We start from the raw sequence: 23,003 nt of genomic DNA, 5'->3' as shown, positions 1-23,003 counted from the left end.
TGCAGGATCATAAACTGGGACCGTGGCATTATGAAATTTCAAACTATGCATGTTTTAATAAATTACAAAATTACATTATTATTTTTGAAGTCAATAGATTATCTACTAATTCACTGAAACATTCATTTTCTTTTTTTCCCAGTTTGATGATAGTGATTTGGATATTCCGGAAGTGGAAGATGTACCAACCTTGGAATCAATCCTAAATGAAGTATGTATTTCTCTTGTGTGAATACCAGTACACAATTGCAATGAAATCAGAACAAAAGGAACAAGTTGTACTGTTTCAGTGGATCATTGAACCGCCTTGCTGACCTTGTATGTGTGCACTCATACATGTATGAAAGCAAAAGATATGAACAACTTGCTATCTAGAATCAATTTCTAACATCTTTCTCATTTTCTAGTAATTTACAGTGTATCTCATGTTTTCAGTGACCACTACCCTGATATCTGATATGCAATTTTACAAAAAAAGTTTTGTCCAGTTGTATCTGAGAAATGGTAAATATACACAGAGAAGGGATTGCCATGGGGGACTTGACGCAAGACTTTCAGAAATGCACAATTTACTTCATTATCAAATGTTACAGAGGTTTGATGTGTTCCAATAGATTTATTTTCTGCAGATGAAAATTACACTGTAGGATGTGATAATCTAGTAAAAGAAAGAAGTTCCTCTTATAAATTCCCTCTTAGGGGACTGTTGGATTGTTTTCCCCAACGATTTCAACAACAGAAAAGAGGACAAGCAGACTTTGACTAAAATATTAAAAAATAGTGGCTTCAAGTTCTTCATCAACAATAATTTATCGATGGAGAAAGCTCAGTGTCAGAAGGTTTCTTCGTGTGATGTTTCAAATATGTTGTAAATACAAACTTTAGATGAAATATTGCAAAGTGCATTATGTACAGTAATACTGGTGCTACATTGTTATGATTGATGACATTGAAAATGCTGCCCCTTTACTTAGTCATATTGATAATACACCACATCAATTACTACACATATTGTCCTCACTGAGAATGAGATAAGTATTTTCTCATTTACCATTATTGCACCGATTCTTTGTATTTTTATCTAGCCTGACGATGTGTTTGAGTTGGATGACAGTGAACTTGGCCTCTTCTCAGAGACTGGGGAGCCCTCTATTGATCCCAACAGTGTTTCAAACTCTGGTGTCACAGTCTCAGAAAAGATGTCACCTCACAAACAGTAAGTATCCAAACCTCCAGGGCATGGGGCCCTCTCTTCTTTAAGGGTACACATGTATCAAAGTGTAACACAACACCCCCCCCCCCCCCCCATTCTTTATTTTCTAGTGTAGACTTTTGATTAAATGAAGACTTTTGAGCACTGTTAAATCTATATTTGACTTGACTCTGAGTGATCATTTTGTGGAAAACCGGCAGTTTGACATCAGTAATTCACCATTTTCATTTGCTGTTGATTTTCCAGGAGAAAGAAGAGCAGTGTGATGTACGCGGCTCATGGAGCTATCATAAGACATGTCATGCTGAAAGGAATATCCTCCCAGCTAGTTTCTGCTGCTGTGAGTATGATATCAAAACCACTGTATTTGTGTTTGGCTGTAGGCATGCACAAACTGGTTTTGAACCCTGTCAGAGTTGAATGCATCACTCTGGCACACTTTGAAGAGACAAAAAGCCCTTTGATCTGCATATTTTATAACAGAGGTCAAGGTTAATACATGTTTAATGTAAGTAGAGTGGTCATTGACATGAAGGAAACAACCAGCTTTATAATCTCATTTGTGAAGAAGTCGAGTTTTCACACTTCTCGTGAGTTCAAGAAATATCTTTATAAGATATTTTTGCCTTTTTAGTAGATAACAGATGTTTAACCATGACATATTTTTATTGTGGAACAAAAACACTGTACTGTGCACTTGAGTTCTTTTAGAGTAGTGTCAAGTTATTTCTGGCTTTATGAAAACTGTAGGTAGGACCATTAATTTTATCAAATCTTCACATTATTCCTAACTATCCCAAGTGAACAGGCAAGTTAGGAGATTCCTTTCTTGACACATGCAAATTCTTCTCAGATGATGACAATTTCTCTTAGAGAATCACAACATGAAATATCTAAATTAACTTGTCACTTTAAAAGTTTAAGTTAATATATCTTGTCCATAATCAAGGAATACTACAAAACATTAAATGTATTTTCATGAATTATGTCTTGCCAGGACCGAGTGGATGCAGGCAAGCCCACAGCAATGGCTGTATCAGCCTTGATAGCCATCGGTACATCACATGGTCTCATCATGGTCTTTGGTAAGTTCAACATGGTTTGCACCCTATGTGTCCCTCAAGGTGCAGTTTCCATGACAGCTGTATCAGTCAGAAAGATTGGATACCATTGATCTGTGGTCATGAGTTGCTTTAACAATTTTCAAAAAGTTCATATTCTTTGATATTGTGATTGATATTTGAACATGTGGTTCTGAAATCTGATGCAATGGCTAAGATATCTTCTCATTCACAAGATAATAAGTTGGATCTGATTAAAGGGAATGTTACGTAGTGTTGCTGTTGATGTGAACTTTGGTTTGACATCATGTAATTTTGTCATTTACGTAGATCCCAAGCAGGCCTTGAAGTGGTGTCTGGGAAGTACAGCTGTTGGTGCACAGTACGGGGCCGTGTCTGCTCTGTGTGTCAACAATGATTGTTCAAGATTACTGGCAGGATTTGCCAAAGGACAGGTAATCACAATGTGACTGCAACACATAACTAGCTAGCTTGACAAATTGATGAGTAGGAATGATAAAATATGATACTGAAACTGAAGCTGAGGCATTGTAGCAGGTTATGTTGCTGTAGGTGAATTCTATTAATCATGTTCGTGATTTGTTCCAATATATTCAACAAAAAAAAAGGATTCATCTTTTTTTTTGCCATTGCAGCAATTTATTATGTTTCTTTTGTTTTTCTCTTTTTCAGATCACCATGTGGGATTTATCAACTGGCAAACTATTGCGCACAATAACAGATGCTCACCCTCCAGGCTCTGCTGTGTTACACATAAAGGTAAAATCTCACATCTAAATACTTTTCCGTATTTGTAGAAAAGCACTTTGTAATCTTGAAGAATATTTAGCAAACAACCTGCTATCCAATATGCTTGTAGACTGTTGTGTCTCCTTCATACATGTAACAAATCATTGTATAAGTTGTTATTGGTATTGCATGAATGAATTCAGACATATTTTTTTTTAATTTAAAAGTTAGGCATTTTTAGGATAGACAACTTTCACCAACGTTGTTCTTTTAGGAAGATTTTTATGAGAATACTGATGAAAGTTTGACATTGTCTTGAGGGAATGAGTTTGATGAAACCGGGAAACACACTTTCCCAGATATACATGTATTTTCAGTCATTTTGTCAATTACATAGTACTGTATTTGCCATCCTAGAGTGGAACCTTGGATAGTGATTCAAATGAGAGTTTACAAGAATTCTGCTTAAAGAATTCTCATCAATGAGAGTGAAACAGAACGATATCCTTGGAAGTCACTGAAAAATACGTATTGTTTTTAGTTTACAGATGACCCGACACTTGCTATTTGCAGTGACAGCGGTGGTTCAGTCTTTGAATTGAGTTTCAAGTGAGTGCAGGAAGATTAGGATAAACTCTCAGACTGTTGTTGCACTGCTTATTGTTAGTGAGGCAGTAATAAGTCCTTTTGACAGTTATCTTAGGTTAAGGTAATCCGTGCCTTGAAAATGAAAGCCTGAAATTTTGCTCAACTTTTCTCAAGCAAACTTTCAACCACTCTCTTTTGAATCAAGAAAAAAAATTGCAGGTTACTCTGCCAATTTTGGTACTAGAGAAACAAACTGTTCAATATTACCAACATTTTGAAATTCAAAATGGCTGCCATCCCTGTATTATCTCAATGGGCAATGGGAGAAAACAAAATTCCTGATTTTCACAAAACTAACCGGTGAAAACTTCACTCCATAAGCTACAAAGTGAGCCCTCACAAGTGGTAGGCCAAAAGGATATTGTAAAAGTTTTAGAATCTGAATATCTGTCCCGGAGGCGCATTCTACCTTGTGAAAGGGTTAAATCAAGGTATTTAGCTTCATACCGGAATATGTATGGGTACATGAGTGCATTGCCTCCTACAAAGCCAAGTCCTTTCGGGAAGGAAATTTTCATGTTGCTGTCCGGTATTCCCAAGCATGTGAAATATGGTGATATTGATTTATTGTTGTTGTCAAAAGCATTGAATTGTACGATTTTGCACCATGAAATAGCAGCAGATGACGTGTTGTTTGTAAAAACTGCCATTATGACTTGAATTCTGTCAGATAATTTAATCACTGGTACATGCATTCTGTTTTATGCTAGTAATTTTTTTTGTTTTCAATGCAGGAGAGTGATGGGTATGAGATCCTGTGAGTCTAAGTGTTTATTTTCTGGAAGGTAAGAATGCCGGATTTGACAGTTTGGAAGTAACATTCATAAGATACCCTGGCATTGCTGTTTATATTCTCCAATCAACTATGGAAATATGTTCATGGTCACAATAGCATTGATTGCAATTTCAAGTTTATTAGTAAATGTATCTGTACGTGTGTGACATCAAACATTACTGCTTGAAATTCAGACAAATTTGTTGTTGCATGCACGGCTGTTGTTGTAGCTTGTAGTCTGACCCATAAATTCATATGAATTTGTGTGACTTTTAGTATCCATTGTAACATTGGCAGGTTTTATTTTCATTGTTCTTGAGGAAACGCAGACATTTATTTTATATTAATAATAAAAAATAATGTCATTTGCGATTAGTGCTATTAAAAAACATATCCCTATTTCTTGTCCAATTCTGATCATTACATTGAGATTTAGTTTTGGTGGCTTGTGGTTGCATGACAACTGTATCGTCATTTTGGAGAGGCGTCGTGGCCAAATTGAAAGGGCACAAGTCTCACAATTGAAGAATGTTGAGTTCAAGACCTAGATATATGGCCAGAGTAGCAAACTCACTATCAGCAATGGCGTGTTGTGCCCCTGAGCCCATTGCCCCATGCCCCATTGCTCCATTTGGTAGTGGGTTATGGGTACTTCATCCTGTAATTGGGTGTTCACCTGTTTGATGATAGAGCAAATAAAATTTATTGAAGAACACAAAAATGAACTGAAAGCAATGAATAAGGCCCGTTCCCGCCCCCCAAAAATAAATAAATTGAGAAATGGTGAAATATTGTTGGTTTTTATCTTCCAGTCGAGGTGAAGTGTGCACCATTGAACCATTGCATATGAATGCAACAGTCAAAGACCATCCCTTGCAGGATGTATCACTGCTAGCAATGGCTACATTATCAAAGGTAAGACAATACAATGGCTACATTATCAAAGGTAAGACGATACAATGGCTACATTATCAAAGGTAAGACAATACAATGGCTACATTATCAAAGGTAAGACAATACAATGGCTACATTATCAAAGGTAAGATGATGCAATGGCTACATTATCAAAGGTAAGACAATACAATGGCTACATTATCAAAGGTAAGACGACACTATGGCTACATTATCAAAGGCAAGACAATGCAATGTCCACATTTTCAACGGTAAGAAATTACAATGGCCAAATTGTCAAAAGTTGGTAATGCAATTGCTACATTATCAAATGTTAGATAATACGATTGCTACATTGCCAAGAATAAGACAATACAATGGATATATTGTCAAAGGTAAGACAGTACAATGAATACAAATTGTCAAAGGTAAGAAAAGATGTTAAGACCAAGAAATAATGCAAAAATAAATCTTTTATGTGAAGTAAATTTGCAAACTTGGAAGTAATGGATTGTTAGTACTGCAATACGTGTCATACTGATACTGAACTTTTGTCACACATTTTTTTTTTTTCGACATAATACAATGCGTGAGTGCCATAGTATATAACTGTGACTTGTGTTTGTGTCTTACAGGTACTGATCGTCACCATAAGACCAAAGCTACAAGTGTTATTTACAAAAAGTTTAAAGGTATGGTATATGAAAATTGAAGTATTTTAACCTCACTTTGGTAAACTGAAAATGACCACATGAGAAGAGCTTGTCATCCAATCCCATCCAGCAAATCACCTGAAATAATGTAATGCTTTGCATGTACTGTCACAACTTTGCTGTCACTGGCGCACTGTTAACAACAGTCAGATAATTGAATTTTGTAATAACATTATTGGCATACAGAACGTGTATATTATTGGTAGTATGCAGCCAAATTGGTAAAATTTATTTGTCAATAATTCTAGAGGGTGTAAAGTTTGTGTATTAAATAGAAATAGACAAATAGTGATAAGCAAATGGTGTGAAAGATTAGTATGAAACTGTGCATGATCCTGTATGTGTTAAAGTGAGAAAAACACATTTACAATTGATGCAATGCTGAAATAATGTCAAATTTACAATTACTCTGTCTGTGATATATATTAGTCATTTGTTACTTCATCTTCAATATTTGCATTGTGTCATACAGATACATAGATACATAGCCATTTATTTTAATACTTGATATTTAGGAGTGATATGGTCATCGATATCTTACATGTATAGTGTCACTGAAACTGACAGCATCACTGATATTGAAGAAGTGTCATTGATATTGAGAGTGTTGTGTCATTGATTCTTGATACACAGCCATTGTTTGCGTCTGAGTGGCACTGACAGAAATCCTTACTCATACATTACAGGGAGATCCCACATCACTGCCATTGCTAACTTGGCAGTTTGTCATCATCCAAGTCTCCGACTCTGCAAGAGTTATCGACCCAGTCTTGGCATTCGCCAGGGGCAATGCCATACTCTTCTATCAGGTAAGATTACTTTTAATTAATGCACAGAAACCTGAAAAAAAATCATATGTCAAGTGTCTACCCTTTGTGTACTAACTTTATCTGAAGGTTATCGATATAGTGTAGGGATGAGCCAACCTTTATACCATGGTACAGTCCCTGAAGTAGTAACAGTTTACAGTATGTGTGTCTGACAGTCCTGCAGTCTAGTCTGCTAGTCCTGCAGGTATTTTTTGTCATATCCTTGGCAAATCTGAAGAACACTGAGCCTGATCTATGCTTTGAAACAATCATGTCCTCTAAGGGGGCCTGTCATAGCTTTGTGAAATAACTGGACCCCTTAGGATTATGTTGATTTGTAAAATTGTTCTGTGTAGGCCCGGTGTATTTCGGTCTTGCCATATCCTCTGCTTCATAAAACCTTCAGAGTGGCAAATTCACTGGTTCAGGCTCAAAGTTTGGTGGTCTGGGTGCTCAGAATGTTAGATTTTCCTTTTCTAATGCAGCCATCATGGAAAATAGTTAGTAATAGAGAAAACAGACGTATTTGGATGTTGGAAGTGAACCTAAACAGACCTGAAAATCAGCTTGATATTCTCATCACCAAGCCTCAGCATGGACAATAATTCAATGATATTAATTTGGCCCTGTATGGGAAACAGTAATGAAAGAGCTACAGGAAGGAGCCTTACAATATTTCAATATTCTTTTCTTACAAGTAATTCAACAAGATGTTGATCTTATCAAAATTTTTCTGATGAAAAGGCAAAATTAGGCATGGATAACAAGTTTGTTTAAAATTTTTATAAGTAAACTACTATACATGTATGTGCATATAGCAATCAGTGTTGTTGTAAACTGTACTGTTCACCCTACTTCCATATCTTCCTAGGTCATGTGTCAGGATGTGAACAACATCAAGTTTGCACCGTTACAGAGAGTTGAGATGCCGTACATGCTGCTCAGTATTGCTGTAAGTATTCTATAATTGCTGTTTGATTTTGATGAAAAGGTTGTCTGTCACAAAGTCATCATAGTGGAGTTTCTTTTGCTGTTCTGCACGGTGGCCACCTCATATTATCCCATGCCATTTTGTCTCAAAGGTCATGATAATAATATTAAAATTCTTTGAAGAATGAGCAATGGCTTCAGACGATTTTAATCATTCAGACAAGATGACACAATTTTAGCACCAATAAATTCTTCTGCAATAGGTGATTACATGAGTGAAAATAAAAAACCTCATTGACTGTGGTCAAGATATTACAACTGGATGTTCTAAATGTTTCAGCATGACTACTGCAAACAGAATCTTGGAACCAGCATTATTTTTCCTATTGTCACATTTGTTCTCTTATGAACTGCAGTGGTTTAATTCAAGGACCTTGGTAACCGTGGACACCACCGAAAGATTGCACGTGGTTGATGTCAGAACGGAGGAAGAGCTAGAGGTCATTGACCTGGTAGATGTGGAATTGGTCTATAGTTCAAGTTACTTCAAGTCCTTAGCAACTGGTGGAAATGTCAGCAAAGCATTGGTGAGCTGCTTACTTCTTATGACGTTTACCTAATATCCATTCAGTGTAAATCCTGTTCTGTGCATTTTGTTCTGCTACAAGGACTTTTCAATCAACATTTTAACATTTTCCAAAAGTGTCTTGTAATGAGACATCAACTTCAGAATGGATTTGCCCACCATGTTTACATTAATCAAATCTCAAAACTGAAAGAAAGCCTTTGACCCACACTACCCTTGATTTGTCAAAGTGAAATTGTCCTTGCAAAGATTGACATTAAAGTTGCTTATATTGATGAGTAATATCGTGAACTTCTCAAAGCATTGATTTCACATCAAATGACAAAAATTTTCCTTCTGTGCTATGGTCTTTCCTCTGATCATGTTATGTTTGTCTCTAGGCACTGGCTGCAGAGAATGCCTGTTACCAATCCATTGTAAGCTACACTGGACAACTGCTGTTTGTTGGCACCAAGGTGAGTTAGGAGGCCTCATTTCAAAGGCTGTAATCTCATTGGTTGAAAGTTGTTAAAGTGTCTGAAAAGACCCCCTAAGATGATGATAATCAACACACTCATGAGGCTGTCACTATGTGAAAAACAACAGTAAAAAGAAATATTCACTTTGTTTTGTCGTTTTCTGTTTGCTTATAGTCTGTACATGTGATGACTATGAGGACATGGAAAGAGGTGAGTGCTTTTCCGTATATTTTATGCAAATATAAAGTAACAAGTACATGTACCTCTGGCATGTTTGTTATCACTGAGCTTATGAAACCTTACGCAAGCACTGGTGCATTAAATCACTCATACTCCTGTAAGTACATATGGATGAGATTTTTGAAGCTTTCACTGAGATAATTCTTGTTCTTCCAGAATGATACATAAATATTTTGTGTAGTCTACATAAATTTGATAACTGTATGGTTGGAAGAGGCCTAGTTTTACACAATGTCAAATTCTATCACTAAATGCAAAAATAAATGCATATTTGAAATTATTGTACTTGGGCCTCAGCCCAAGTACATTTGTTTTCATTCCGTGGGAAAAAAACTCTGTAAGGTATAACCATTCCTGGCTGAGACCAGGGAGGGCAAAATGCCTTGGCTTCATCTTTCTTGGCATAATAAATGGCGTAATGATGTTAACTGAATGGAAGTGCTGCTCTCAGCCAGTCTTGAATAAGTGAGATGTGAATATTAATGCTTCTCTATCTGAGTTTTTGCCACAAAATCTTCTGAATATAATCAAAATGTGCATCGAAATGCAACAATTAATGCACCCTCCGTTTCCTAGGCGATGGCACGACCCTTGCTACACCACTGGACGAGCCAAAGTGGGAGGGGTAATTTCAGTTTGGTCGAACAAGAGGGCTCGAGACCAGAATTTAACATTTAAACTTGAAACATGTTTAATCGCTGACAAGATGTGGACTAGTGTTAACCGAAGTAAAATTGTGAAAAGGAAACGTTTTATATCCCGGACACAATGAAAAACATTACGACTGGAACTGTACCCCCAGTTGAGAATAGTAATGCCCACAGCGATGGAGAACACTTATCCTTGAGCTGAGAAAACCAGACCATCATTTCGAAATAGAGCTGCAGATTCGAGAAGCTCGTTCAAAATAGCTAGGTACACCCCATAAAGGGGTGGTTTCGAGTTTTGAGGGCAAATTTCGCCTCCTTCATATAGAAATCGTACGTTTGTTTTCCAGGAGAACACACCATTTGACACAAAATTTGCATGTAAAGGGGTCGCCAGTAAGCACGTGGTCAAATCTGGCATAAGAAACAATATGAAATGTTGGGTAAAGCCAGTCCAAAATAAACTGATTTGAACTTTTGTGTTTTGTAATTTATACCACTGCAGTAACATTACCTTTTTTTGACAACATCACACAATGTAATACATGTAATACGTTTTGAAACTGAATACTCCGACGTATTCTGTGTCTCCTTTGCTAAAAAATACGGTATGCCGATTACCATGTAAGGAGATGATGACGTCAAGACAGATTTGTAGTGTGTTTGGTCCTGGATGGTGCACGAAGTTTTGTCGAGGTAGCTTGTGTATTTATTTCCTAAATGGGAGAGATTAGGGTCGATCTAAACGAAGGCCGAAGAATGTTATGATCCTCTAAGCGAGCTGAACTCTAACGCGAATGGTTGGATAATTTGGAGGATGTCTAGAATGATTAGTCTCATTAAGATTATTTGGCGGTCAGTATTGAATTTCAACTGTGTCACAAGTTTGCGAAATGAGTATTCCGTCGAACGGTCAACGAACAATATTTTAGAAATCTGGAGACATGGCACATCGCATTTTTATATTAATATTTTATATTTTACAAAAGATGTAAGAATCAATGATTTTGTCGAAATTCTGAAAAAAATATAGGAAGATTTGATCGCGAACACATTTTCACTTGGGGTCAACTAGCTCTGCGTACGATGCTGTGTGTTCCGCTACAGCTAATCGCCCCGCCCACCACAGCCCTGCAAAGACCCGTACGCGTACGTAGGGTCGGTGACTTGAAATCCATTTTGGGACTTGACGTAAAAAGCCAAATTACTGCCGAAATTCAGCGTTCTTGGCCCAAGTCGTATCCCAGCCTACCTCAGCTACTCGATCGCTTCCAAAAATGACTCTTTTATTCACTTCTCGTAAATAACCGTCGATGTCGGCAACTCTCTCGCTAGCCCTGCGTACGATGCTGTGTGTTAGCTGTAGCACATAGCATCGTACGCAGGGCTAGGGGTCAACATGGGGTCGCAGCCATGTTGCCTCAAAACTTATTTCTGTCTGCACTCAAAACTCAAAAATGTCGGATATGAACCTATAAAATCGATGAAATTTTGTCAAACTTCGGCGAAATTTCAGCATATAGACAAAATTTCATCTAGGTAAGGTAAATTTACTGATATTTGATCGATAAATAATCCTGAGCTTGAACGTGACAGCTCGCCTTCTCCGGGAAGTCAAGCATCCAGCTGCTCTCACACAGTTGCCCATATGGCCAGGTTTATGAGATTGTTTTCAAGCGACGGCGGCAGACCGTACGGGGCTCTGGATATGAACCTACCGCCGGTGTAGCTGTAATAACTGTTGCGTTGTTTTTAGTGCCCCCGGACGAAGTCCTGGGGGAGTTATAGGTTTGGTCATGTCAGTCCGTCCGTCCGTCCGTTCACGCAGATATCTCAGACATGCCCTGGTCAATTTCTTTCAAACTTTGCACAAGAATAGTACCCAACCCCATACAGATGCACGTCAATTTGTTTCACAATGCGATCGAATTTGGCCGTGTTAGAGGACTTTTTAGTTTACACCTCCATAGACTCCTATGTATAAGGCAGTTCTCCATAGACTTTCATGTATAAGGCCAAGAAAAATAAAAATTTAGTTTCTCATCGTATTCATATTGCCTAAAGGATGCAGTGACACAGTTTTTTGTCCCCACGGATAAAGTCCAGGGGGCTTATAGATTGGGTCATATCCATCCGTGAGTCCATCAGTGAGTCCATCGGTTCACGCAGATATCTCAGACATTTTGACAAAATATCATGTGACCTTGGTGACCTTTGACCTCAAATATACATTATTGTCCATAACTCAGTAACCACAAGTGCTAAACCTTTCATATTTGGTATGATGGGACACCTTATGACGCCACATATTGTACCTCATTAATTATGCCCATGTCTAATTTTGACCGAGCCAATAGAGCTAGAGGTCTGATTTTTGGTATATAGGGATAAGTTAACAATATAATTTGTTTGACAAAAGTCACGTGACCTCAATGACCTTTGACATCAAATATACATATTTGTCCACAACTCAGTAACCACAAGTGCTACACCCTTCATATTTGGTATGATAGGACACCTTATGACACCATATATTGTACCTCATTAATTATGCGCATATCTTATTTTGAGCGAGCCAATAGAGCTAGAGGTCTGATTTTTGGTATATAGGAATAACTTAGCAATACAATTATTATGACAAAATGTGATGTGACCTCAATGACCTTTGACCTCAAATATATATATTTGTCCACAACTCAGTAACCACAAGTGCTACATCCTTCATATTTGGTATGATAAGACACCTAACGACACCACATATTGTACCTTATTAATTATGCGCATATCTAATTTTGAGCGAGCCAATAGAGCTAGAGGTCTGATTTTTGGTATTTAGGAATAACTTAGCAATACAATTATTTTGACAAAATGTCACGTGACCTCAATGACCTTTGACATCAAATATATATATTTGTCCACAACTCAGTAACCACAAGTGCTACATCCTTCATATTTGGTATGATGGGACACCTTATGACACCACATATTTTACCTCATTAATTATTCGCATATCTAATTCTGAGCAAGCCAATAGAGCTGGATGTCCGATTTTTGGTATATGATAACTATAGGGTAGAAATCTAAATATGCCCATCTAAATATTAGACATCTACCATCGAGAACAAAAGAAATTTGCTGTAATTTGAATATTTAAGGAGTTTAAGCAATTTCACTATAAATAAAGAACCCCTGCCTCAAACTCCACAAAAGTTGCTAGACATATTTTGCCGTTGTCATGCCATTGCTTCGTTTAATAACCAGTTAATCAAATGCCTAATTGACAGGAGGAAATTCAAGACCATATTTGAATAGTAGTTACAGTCCTCAAAATTACTCTATCTCGGCCCAAGTACTCATTGCCTTCAGCAATACTGCCTTGTTTTAACTTAAGTAAGTCAGTCAGGCTGATGCATCATTCATATAATGATGGACGAGAGCTAACACCAACTGTGGTATAACACTCTTCTGCCAGTGCTAACACTGGCCCTTCAACTGGAATAGAAGCTTAATGCTGAGATGGAAAACATTGATAGCAGGAAAAATTGGTGTAGAAGTGGTTAAATTATTAAATAGATGGAAATAATTGCCAGACAAGTGTAAATTTGTAGAATGCTGCTTTTAGAACTGCTTTATTTGAGCAATTAGCTAACATTTATTTATTTATTTTGTTGTCAGAGGATAGATCTGTTGGTGAAACAGAACAAATTCAAAGAAGCTTTAACATTAGCGTTGTCATTCTACACTGGCAAAGCTAAGGCAGTTGTAGGTGAGTATTGCAGTTGCTTTCTGTGTGTCTTTACATGTGATGCATTTCAATAATCTTGCTCTTCAGTTCTCTACAGAACATAGGAAATATTATGATGTATGCATTACTGGCCAGTATACATTTCTAAGAAATGATGTTTTCCGTATATATACCAACAAACATGATTCCTGCGTCATTCTCTGCCCTCAGGTGATGTGTTGTGGTTGGAAAGTGATTGCTTGCGCGTTAATTTTGGAAATCCAAATGTTATCATGACCTGTCTTTTGATGTCAAGTACAATTTTAATGATGCCAAAAATATCATTACATCAACTTTGTCAGTTTTTGACAGTGCCATGAGCCTTTCGTAAAAAACCTTTTCATATTCTCACAGTTGTCAGCACCAGACTCATCAGTCTCTTTGTGATGAAAATGGCATTTATAATTCAAAGAAAGATACTCTTTACTGAAATCATGAACAGTGTACGCTGTTGGCTGATTTTAGTCACCACTGACTGAGGAAAATTCTCTGTGAAGTAATTACATTTTACACATTAATTATACTGTTACATGGCTGACACAAAGAAATATCAAAAAATTCCTGAATTACAACTTAAAGTTTTTAGAAATATTGTAAGTTTGAAGGTACTCTGCTCAGGAATCATTGAATGTGCACCTTGACACTGAAACTCGCACAGACAACCACATTTCACAACAAACACTTATCATCTTATTCCATAGACATGTGTGTCTGTATGTATTCCTCTGTAATGTAATAATGGTGATGGTGGCGCAGGTTTGGTATAGTGTATTTAGCCACACTGAGGAAAACATCCATATGGCCAGGATTTGACAATGTCACTTCATCATCAGCTTGCCATCTGTATACAATGTCTGTGTAGGACCAAACATAAGTTCCTAACATCCTCTTTGACTTTGCATTCAGTCTGTTCCACAAATGTTTGCTCAACATTTATGGCCATGTTTGAATGATCACTTGATAAATATAGATATATGATAAGTGAAATGATCAAAAAATATATCAATGTACCTTGTTTATTATCAGCAATTATCACTGCCATAATCGTAAGTTAGAAATGACGTGCAAGCAAAATTTGTGTAGATGTCCCAATCATATTTTTCTTCAGATCACTTCAGTAACAGCTCTTCATCTTCTTCCAAAAAGTTTACTTGAAGAGTAATCTAGTGAAGTGTATCTTTTCGCTGAGATAACATTTCATGAACACAGTGGATTAATGTAAAAAATTTTGAAAACTCTTCAAATTCATATTTCCTACAGATAACAGTTAACACAAACTGAGTTCCTGTTACAAGATACACAACGTTTGCATTTCAACTGTATCCCTCGAATTTGACAGATAAACAAAATATAGCCACCATGGTACCTAAAAACAACTTTCAATTCAGTTCAAATATACATGATATTCAAAGTAGGGATGGACAATGAAAATAATGCTGTACAGTATATTGGCTTACAAGTGAACCAGTGCTTTGGAGAAAATCAATAAATAATGAAACAGTTGTTGGCATGAAATTTCAAAAGCATCACCAATCTGCAATCATGAGGACTAGTGTTTTAGTCTTCAAAAGATACTGTACCTACCAAAGCTGCAACTCTTGTGTCTCTGCTTTTTTTGCTCCTGATAATTTTTTTTCTGGTTTCTGTGACTTTTTTCCCAGTAGATAATATTGGTCGTGAGTACACTTTCTGCCATCTCTATCCTACATATCTGCTTGCCTCTTATCAATCACAGATCCATACTTCCAGTATGTTCATTCCTTCCTCATCCAGGGAAAATAACCCTCCACATTTTGCCAACCATTTGGAGATTCAGCAATTTAGCTTCCTTGATTTCTCTTCATTATTTTGTGTGAAATTTCCTAAGTGGGAATTTTGGGAATTTTTTGTACGATAATGCTTTAAATGGAAAGCAAATATTTAAGTGAAAGTTTTAAGGCTGGTTTTGCTATATCTTTTCCAAAAAGTTGGCACGGTTGGGTTGTTTTTATTGTGTTTATACTCACCCTGCTCTGTGGAAAGTAATGTTTGCAAATGAGACTTTGTTTTTAGTTGCCGACTACCATAGCTGTGAAGCATCCTGTGCTAACTTACTTTTATTGGATTTGAATATGTTTAGCATGAGTCTGTGCGCTGCAATGACATATTCCATACTAACAAGAGAGAGAGAGAGAGAGAGAGAGAGAGAGGATGGACAAAGAGACAAAATATAGAGACAGACTTGGAAACAGACAAACAGAGACAAAAGAGATAGACTTGGCAACAGACACACAGACAGACACAGATGGAGAGACAAGGCAGGACAACATGGGACAAAGTGAGAGAGTTGAATGAGTGTGCAAATGATAGAGAGAATGAAAGACATTGTACGAGTTTGCTCATATTTGGAATGACTCCCATCAACAATATTTTCAAGTTATGTTTTACATGTAAATAACCTTCCTGCATGAACATGAATGTGTCTTTAACATTAGCAGCATTATGTAACCATTATGTGCATCATTTCATTGTCTTCGGATTATGAATGACAATCACAAATTAACTTTGATGGCCTGCCCTTTGGATTTTCCAGAATAATGCTGCTCGCCTACATTTTCCAAAGCTACATGTACCATCAATAGTTTGTTTTGAGCTAACCAAGAGATAGAACCAAAACACAGTTCAGAAGCTTGCTTTGCGAATTCCTACCTGGCAAATAATGCCACTGATTTTAAATCAAAAGAGGAACTTTACTTTGAAGCAGTTTCAACAATGGGAATGTAATTTCTTAAAGGGAAGATCATAAAATCTGGACAGTTGCCTGTACGTTACATTTACTTTTTTGTGCAGCACACATTCACATTGTGTAGATAACATAGTTATATAAAAAGAACCGAGTCTTTTGACAAAACTCTGGGTAAGCAAAATTAAATGCAGTGTATGCAGACGGATGCCAGTCAGACGTTTGTGACAGACGGAACCATAACTTTTTATCTACAATGTTGTCTGCATAGTTTATGTGTGCTGAACAAAAAAGTAAACATAACATATAGGCAACTGTCCATCTTGAATGATCATCCCTGTAGGTACCTTTATAGAAATCTGACCTTTGCAGTTGAAACAAAGAATTCAAGTTGACTTGAATGTGTGTTTTATTTTAGTAATGTGAACAATTTTGAAATCTTACAATAATTTTGAAGTCTCCAGTTTGTAGAATAATTTTGAAAGGGATTGAGAAAGATTACACCGTCTAGGTTTTTCTGAAAATCAGAAATTTTAATTTTATGACAGTATTAATAGAGAGAATTAACAGAGAAAAAGGTGATCATTGGCGGTATAACATTGTTCTCTGTGGCAAACTTGGACCTGTACACATGGAAATGGGGATGAAAGGATTAAACTAGTTTTCTTCTCAAAGCCACAATTTTGCATGGCAACCCTTTACATTAATTTTGACAATGAAAGAGAACAGCTTAAACTTCCCTTTAGCAAAGTATTAACAGTAGTTTAACCCTTGAATTATTCGGGTGTGGTAACATAACATGACATTGAAATCTTGTTCCTTTTTGTCCCAAGGTCTCATTGGAAGCCAACAAAAGAGAAAAGCAGTGGTTGCAGATAAGGTAACTATGAAACTGCATTTGTAGGAATTTCGTTTTTAGGTGAAGAGAAATCTACCAAAACCAAACCCTGTGTCAACAAGAAACATGCCAATACCGGTATTTTTGTCTCTACCTCTGCAATGTGAAAACCTTCACCATCAAGCCCCATCTCTCAAAATCAATGATATTCAGGTTAACTAATATACGTAAACTGAATAGATAGTGTGTTTATTTCTCTGACAAATAACTTTGGCACATAAAAAAGACATATATGCACAAACTCATAATACTATTGTAATCAAGTAACTCTGTTCAAAAAAATATGAGCCATGCATGTATATAACATACAGTATAGCAGTGAGACCGTCAGAGGTACCGTGTTTACATATTGTACTTATGAAATAACTGTTTGCTGTAGTCTTTGCTATAGTCGTCAGTTTGCTGTAGCTATTAAAGGTCTTTTAACCCAAAAATTCACCAAAGAATATTCTAACTTTATCTACCAAGGGATATTCTAAGTTGCTGTGCTTAGCTTTATAAGATTTTAACGCCTGCTTGTAAATGGATTTTGATTAAATCTCTTGTCTGTAGAAATCTGTTTGTATCGAAATTTTCACTCTTACTTGTCTCTTTTCAGATTTTAGATTTATTATTTACGTTTGTGGATTTATCAATGACTCAACACTGTCCAGAGAGAGGAACCATTGAAGTGTTAGAACGGCATTTCCAGGTACGGTAATTGTGAGGTGATAAAAGTGATATTGCCTTGGAAATCACCATGGTGATTTTACAGACATGGCTCTCAAATGATACACCATCAATCACTTCTGCATCAAAATAATTCAAGGATAGGTGTGATCTTTTTACCGTTAATTTTTCAGAAATATGTCAAAGCACCAGTCGTCGTCATGAACTGTGAATCATATTCCATGTACATTTATACGTGTAGTTATGCATGTATACATGTCCATCTTTTTTCCTTTCATCTGTTCAGTTGGTCTTTCTGTAACAGTGTTCATTTCCGTTCATGATTGTTAGATTGTCAAAATTTCAAGTCACCATGACTACCATCCAAAATTTCAAGAGCTACCAGGAACATTCCCAAATTATCAATACACCTCACTGACTGGCCAAAATTACATTTAAATCTCAGTATACCCGACTGATTGGCCAAAATTACATTTAAATCTCAGTATACCCGACTGATTGGCCAAAATTACATGTAAATCTCAATGTACCTCACTGATTGGCCAAAATGACAATATGTAATTACCTGATATGAATAAGCATTTGCAATTTACATTCCTTGATACTCCAGAGTCTGTGGTTTTATAGAAAGTGAAATTAAAAGTGAAAAACATGAATTGCATGTGGATTAGAGACTGCATGAAATTAAAAAAAAAACATACAGGATTGTTCCCACATACATGTACATGTATATCTGAAAAGATTCTCTCTTTGTTCAAGTAAAAGCTGTATTTCAAAATCCTGTTTTTTACATCTATAATGTTTACAGGAAGTGGTTCCTATTTGTGTAGATTACTGCCTTACACTGGATAGGACGTAAGTAAACAACATTAAACTCCCATGGATTGTGTAAGTTTTGTATTGGAAGATCTCGAGTACATTTGTTTTAAGGATTTCATTGAACAAGATATTTTGAGATCAGTAACTCCATTTTAAGAGTATTCGTAATCTGTATTTTGGTATAGTACATTGTGTGTCACAAATGAAAGATATAGGTTTTGCTAATAGATCATGTTGTTTGGAAGTTTCTGTTATGATTGCTCCATTCTAACTTTTAGAATTCACCTTCTCTAACAAATGAAAACAAACCCAGTTGATATTACTTTGCAGTAAATTGTTAGTGCCCCAGTATGCATCTGTGGAGTCCAAATTACTGAACATTTACCGGTATTTGAAATTCAAAATGGCCGCCATCCCTGTGTTAACTCTATGGGGAAAAGTGAAATTATCGATTTTCAAAAAACTAAGATGGCAAATTTTTTTCTTACCCAAAGAGCTTCAAAATAAGCCCCCACAAGTTGTAGATAGAAAAGAATCGTAAAAATTTGAGAGTTCACGTAGCTGTCTCCGAGGCGCATTCTACCTTAACATGGTATCATATTTCCATCATTGTAGGGATATTCTCTTCAGTACTATCTTTGATAAGTTTGGTGCCGACATGATTGCCAAGGGTGTCTTTCTGGAGTGCTTGGAGCCGTACATACTGAATGATAAACTGGTGTCAATCACGCCAACCGTCATGAAGGAGTTTGTGGAACACTATGAACTCAAAGGAATGCTTCAAAATGTGGAAGCTTGCATAGTGCATATGAATGTTTCCAGTCTGGACATCCATCAGGTAGAGTAATTCCTTAATCGTTTCCTGTATAAAAGCAGCCTAAGTTACCAAACATCTCAAAAATGAAAGTTTTTAACTTTGATAGTCTTTTGACGAGGAATTCTACATGTTTGTTCACAATCGAGATTAAAATAAAAAAGTTACCATGCAAATTTTTGATTGTAGTGCAAATTACTTCAAGTTGACAAGATCTTTGAAATTCAAATGGCTGCCATTTTATACCCCTCTTGATTCCATAGAAAAACATGATTGTCATTTTTAATTTTCACACAAAGCAAAAAATGTTATTTTTTCAACTAGTTTCAAAATGAAGCAGTGTAGACAAACAAAGAATAATGAAATTTTGAGGCTGAATATCATCCCAAGGGCAAAGTTTACACTGCAGTCCCAAAATTTCTTACAAATGAATTTTTTTCTATGGGAATTTATTGCTCAACAATACAACACGAACAGCAAACATCATATACATGTGTACAAGTCGTACAAACTTGCAGAATTCTGGTTATTTTGACCTTTGCTGAGTAGACCAAAAAATTGTTGCTGATACACAGAACAAAATACTGCAAAAATATCACAATTAACAGTCTCTGGCATTTTGCAGCGGAGGCAATAGTGAGAATGGTCTTCTTTATACTGCTGCAACATCCATGTCTTTTTATGTACCTAACACTACAGGTGGTGTCATTGTGCTGGGCCCATGGCTTGTACGATGCTATCCTCTATGTGTACAACAAAGGTATGGGTGATTACGTCACCCCACTGGAGGAATTGCTCTGGGTTCTACAGGCAGCGACTTCGTCTTCTAAACAACTCACCGATGAACAAATAAAGCTAGGAAATAAGCTACTTGTTTACATCAGGTAAATAGGTTTTCTTTATTTCTGATTGCATTGTGCATTTATTTTCTGTTAAAAGGAATATTTACCGGTACTCGTACACCATTCATATTTACATTTGATCAGGATTTGCAAATGAAATGGCCTATGCTCTGTATAAAAGACCCAACTGTATTTATTACCTGCCAGCACTTTTTTTCTTTTTGAAGTCCCATGAGCTCAAACAGCATATTTTTAACAGTCACATGAGTAGGGATTAGATAAAAATATTTACTTGATATTCCTCTGAGGTCGTCAATTTGTAGCTGTGATCACGTTCTTTTATTTTGTCCAAGTTCATGTACACGAATGTCAACCACCTGTGTACAACTGGCATTCATCGACTCATTGCAAAATTTTTAGGGCTGTTTTCAAATGCTGCTCTTTACATCCTGTCTTCTTAAAACTGGATAAAAATATAGTGTCCATTTGTTGCTTTTAGATTAGAGGATAGCAGTCAGTGTACATGGTACCTAGACTTTCTGAGTAGCCTTATACATCATATGAAAGTTGTGCAAAAGAAACATTTCATCTAGAATTTCTTTTATTAAAAAAATTTATTTTTGTTAGATTAAAATTCATCAAAAATTCCACTAAAATTTCAATGTGATTGGACATCATATTGTAAGTGCAATAATGTGAAAGTAGGCTTAACTTTAGACAAAAAATATAAATAAAAACATATTTGTATATGAACATAACATGACAGTGATCATGACCATTCTAGGATATTTGAAGGCCAGCTGTTATGGTTATAATGTCAAGGTCAGTTTGACTTTTGATCGAACTTTGACCCTGCGAAATGAAAATCTATGTTGTTTATCTTCTACCGGTATTTATTTATTCATTTTCATAAATTTATATTTTTGGAAAGGAAATGATTGTTATGGAGCATTTGAAAATAAAATACATATAACTAGCTAAAATTTGTGTAAGGAACACTTGTACTTTCTCTGTTTCCAGTGCAGTCAAATGAATACTATCACGCATTGTTTGAATGTGCTTCCTGTGTTTTCAAAAGAATTGTGGTATTTGTTTCAGCTGTGTATTTTATCAATAAGATGCATGCTTTGTGCATCATATATCAGGTATGACAAGTAGAACATGCTACAAGACTTTCTGTCTGGGCAATGAACCAAGGTTTAAAAAAGTCAGATACCAAGTAAAGACTTTGAAAACCAACAAGTGAAAACAGTGAGGTTTATAGAAGATCAACATTTTGAAAATGGCAAACTTAATTTTGAACTTGCTGTTGTGTTTTTCAGTTGTTGTTTAGCAGGAAGGGCCTACCCATTTGGTGATATCCCGGAAGACATCGTACGCAATGTCAAAGAATCAGTGAGTGTTTCTGTACCTTCCAAATTTAACTTCTTCCTTGACCAATTTATCCAAAAAGCCCCAGTCCCAGTTCCTGCAATGTGCTCATAGATGTTGAAATTCACCTATGTCAATATTACACCTGAAATTTTTGATAAAAGTGTATGCTGTTCAAAATTTAAAACATCCAACTACAGCCTAGGGCTAATGTACAGCATCAAGGAAGCTGTTATCCAATTGGTTAGCTGAATCTGACTGTTACCATTGAATTATACACAATAGACTCTCTAAGTTGCTTTGAAGAGTAACAATCGACCAATCAGATATAACCTTCCAGCTAGCTGCACATCAGGGACGGCCTACAACGAAGCAAACTGTTTCTTTTGTCATCAACTTGTCCTGTACTGAGTGTATGTGACATATAAGATGCATGTTCAGAAACCCAAGATTTATCCTGTACTTATTTAGGAAAATAAATAGTAAACTTCCCAATCATACATGTATCTAAAATATTTTGTAAAAAACAATGGAAGGTCCTGTGGTTCAAATGATGTATATAACCTTATCTGTGTGTAAATAATTGGATATCATTCCAAATTGAAATGTACCAGTCATGTGACATAGTAAATGAAATTCAAGTAACATGAGTCAGTCTCAAAACATCCCTTTGTACTCAATTTCTTATCACAATGACCCACTCAATCTTTTTCTGTATGTGCATTAGGTGTTCAAATGTATCACAACAATTCACACCAAAGGACACAACGAGGAGGAGCATGTGTACCCGTACTTGAGAACACTGTTGCAGTTTGACACCAGAGAGTTCCTTAACGTCCTGGCTCTGGCATTTGAAGAACCTGAATTTGATTCTTCTGAGGGGTAAGTGTAAACTCTGGTCAGTTGCTGTGCCTGGTACATGTAGTCCATGGCTAGCTTTCAAGTTGGAAATTGTGTAGTTTGGCACAAATGATGTTTGTCTTTGTATAGACATGATGTATTGAATGACTATAACATTTGACATGAATAACACTTGACAAGTAGCAGGATTAGACGGAATTCAAGCTGGTATTGCCTTAAACGGGAACTTACAAGACCGTGGGCACACAATAGGGGATTATTGATGACACACCATTTGCATACACTGGGCGGAAGTTTTTTGAATTCTCATATGCATTGCTTTGATTGAATGATAAATTTGAATAATTATGTTGGGCACTTTTGTGACATATGCAAACAGGGGTCAAATGGTCGTACAGGAGCACATTTTGAAACATATTCGTTCTCCGACAAAAAAAAACGGTACATTTTTTTCAGTATATTTTCGACTCAAGTTTAGTCGCTATATATTTAAAGACATCAT

The 23,003-nt window shown here is 36.3% G+C and overlaps 1 protein-coding gene across 2 annotated transcripts in view; it reads left to right on the top strand.

Annotated features, from left to right (window-relative positions):
* The window catches only part of LOC139143620 (vacuolar protein sorting-associated protein 8 homolog), a 60,042-nt gene that overhangs the window by 1,102 nt on the left and 35,937 nt on the right, over positions 1–23,003 (top strand). The window contains exons 2-25 of one of the 2 annotated variants that reach the window (XM_070714109.1): positions 143–211; positions 1,086–1,216; positions 1,460–1,553; positions 2,211–2,298; positions 2,605–2,729; positions 2,968–3,054; positions 3,566–3,633; positions 4,407–4,457; positions 5,260–5,362; positions 5,974–6,030; positions 6,738–6,860; positions 7,732–7,812; positions 8,207–8,377; positions 8,757–8,831; positions 9,009–9,044; positions 13,397–13,487; positions 15,170–15,253; positions 17,061–17,107; positions 17,724–17,816; positions 18,603–18,649; positions 19,229–19,451; positions 20,127–20,311; positions 21,592–21,664; positions 22,368–22,522. In XM_070714109.1, coding sequence (XP_070570210.1) covers positions 143–211; positions 1,086–1,216; positions 1,460–1,553; positions 2,211–2,298; positions 2,605–2,729; positions 2,968–3,054; positions 3,566–3,633; positions 4,407–4,457; positions 5,260–5,362; positions 5,974–6,030; positions 6,738–6,860; positions 7,732–7,812; positions 8,207–8,377; positions 8,757–8,831; positions 9,009–9,044; positions 13,397–13,487; positions 15,170–15,253; positions 17,061–17,107; positions 17,724–17,816; positions 18,603–18,649; positions 19,229–19,451; positions 20,127–20,311; positions 21,592–21,664; positions 22,368–22,522 — 2,357 coding nt within the window. The remainder of the gene's footprint in view (positions 1–142; positions 212–1,085; positions 1,217–1,459; positions 1,554–2,210; positions 2,299–2,604; positions 2,730–2,967; positions 3,055–3,565; positions 3,634–4,406; positions 4,458–5,259; positions 5,363–5,973; positions 6,031–6,737; positions 6,861–7,731; positions 7,813–8,206; positions 8,378–8,756; positions 8,832–9,008; positions 9,045–13,396; positions 13,488–15,169; positions 15,254–17,060; positions 17,108–17,723; positions 17,817–18,602; positions 18,650–19,228; positions 19,452–20,126; positions 20,312–21,591; positions 21,665–22,367; positions 22,523–23,003) is intronic. The other variant, XM_070714110.1, reaches the window with a different exon arrangement.

This window comes from Ptychodera flava, chromosome 11, assembly GCF_041260155.1.
Source record: "Ptychodera flava strain L36383 chromosome 11, AS_Pfla_20210202, whole genome shotgun sequence".
Classification (NCBI taxonomy): Eukaryota; Metazoa; Hemichordata; class Enteropneusta; family Ptychoderidae; genus Ptychodera; species Ptychodera flava.
Note: the sequence above shows the minus strand (reverse complement) of the source record. Positions and strands in the feature narration are given on the sequence as shown.